This window comes from Etheostoma spectabile, chromosome 14 (assembly GCF_008692095.1).
Source record: "Etheostoma spectabile isolate EspeVRDwgs_2016 chromosome 14, UIUC_Espe_1.0, whole genome shotgun sequence".
In the NCBI taxonomy this organism is placed as follows: Eukaryota; Metazoa; Chordata; class Actinopteri; order Perciformes; family Percidae; genus Etheostoma; species Etheostoma spectabile.
Window position 1 is genome coordinate 16,801,407 of NC_045746.1, and position 1,719 is coordinate 16,803,125.

Genomic DNA, 1,719 nt, shown 5'->3' on the forward strand with positions numbered 1-1,719 from the left:
ACACACACACACACACACACACACACTCTGTGCACTCTATATATGTGACGAACTCATTAGTCAGCAGATCTTTTGTCCCAAGTAACTTAATGTAGATGGCCCAACAGAATGTTATGTAACATATAATTAACATTTTGAAGTGTACCAAAGCTGTAATCTGAGCAAACCAACCATTCTCAAACGGCACCCCAGATTGCAACTAATCTAAAGGAGCGTTAAAGTAATTGTTGTTGTTTTTACTTCAATTTTAAAAGTAAGCTGTTCAATATCTTGATGTGGAAACAATCTATAGGAGTTGAAAATTTCAACTTGAAATGCTCTTACCTCATTGTCTGTGCTGTATTCAAAGGTGAGGTTGCGTGGAATGGAGGTCATGGCTTTGGGCAGACTGAAGCTGGGGTCTGACACCTGGTCTGGCACAATGTATGTGCAGTTGAGGACAAAGTCCACCTCCCTCCACCCGCTCATGTCTCCTGGTGTGCTTTCCAGCTTCATCTTAACAATATAGATTAAACTGTAGGTGATTGATTTAGGCTTTCAAGCTATAGTTTGGTTTTGTTCTGTTTGGTTTAAGTTGCTTTGGTATAGAAGTACTTTGGTTTGATCAGGTAGGTCCCTTGTCTTAGGTACGCTTGTTAAATCTCAAGATCTGGAAAGCAAAAGAGAGAAAGAGATGATTTTAGTGCCACAGAAATCAGCTGTTATCATATTAAGTTTGAGGCAAATAACATGTTTGGATAAAAACAAAATTTGCAGTACAGAAAGACATCATCTTTACCCACTGCAAACTGAGAGTGATAAACAACTGATTTATATAAGTCAAACATTATTACAGTAGGTTGGCCTGAGGTTTAATACAAAAAAAATCCCATGTCAACTAAGTCTTTTGCTGTTTGAAATCCATCCCATCATCCCAGCACACAACATTCTATTTAACCTGCCATTTCCCACGAGGCCAGTAGGTCAACGTGTCCTGTTCAGCTCATTCTGTATAATTTATGCATCTTTTCTCTATCCAATGTTATCCTTGCCAGCAAAAAAAGAAACAAGCTATACAACTTACTTTCACACATTCATTCAGCTGTAGGATCCTCATTTCTTTGGCTATGTCATCCCTTGATGGCTTTTAATCTGTGTTCTCCTCTTTATACTCTCTCTCCTTTCTCCAGTGTTTCTTTAGGGATTCCTGTCAGTTAGATCCTTTGGGTATCCGCTCTTGCTGTGGCCACTCTGTCACCGTCGCCACAAACTCATGAACCTGGATGATTGCGCCCAAGCTTTTTTAGTTCAACGCCTCGGCCAATCACAAGCTACTGTGGTCATGTGATTAAGCCATCTGACACACAACTGTTGGTTTTAGACAACAACATCAGTGACGTTGTACACTTGGCCAGCAAGTGGCTGTTGTGATGAATGCTTACATACACACACACACGCGTCCACGCACACACACAAATGTCCACGCAAACACACATACACACACACTTCCACGTACACACAAAGAAGACATGTTAATGAATGAATAAAGGAAGAGCAGATGGCTGGCCTGTTGCCACTGAAAAACACACTCATAGACTTTTGCTTGGTTTGGCACTTAATGAGCAATCTGCTGCCAGGGTATCTTCTTGACCTACATCTCACTAAGACCCCTTAGACCTCTGCCACACACACACACACACACACACACACGTACATATACACACACACACACACGCACAC

At 41.2% G+C, this 1,719-nt stretch overlaps 1 protein-coding gene across 1 annotated transcript in view; it reads right to left on the reverse strand.

Moving 5' to 3' along the window:
- The window catches only part of prdm1b (PR domain containing 1b, with ZNF domain), a 12,082-nt gene extending 10,814 nt beyond the window's left edge, over window positions 1-1,268 (reverse strand). Inside the window, exons 1-2 of the mRNA XM_032535738.1 lie at window positions 1,064-1,268; window positions 325-649 (exon numbers count right to left, since the gene is read on the reverse strand). Of these exons, the coding sequence (XP_032391629.1) occupies window positions 325-495 (171 nt within the window). The 5' untranslated portion in view covers window positions 496-649; window positions 1,064-1,268. The remainder of the gene's footprint in view (window positions 1-324; window positions 650-1,063) is intronic.
- Window positions 1,269-1,719: the final 451 nt, after the last annotated feature.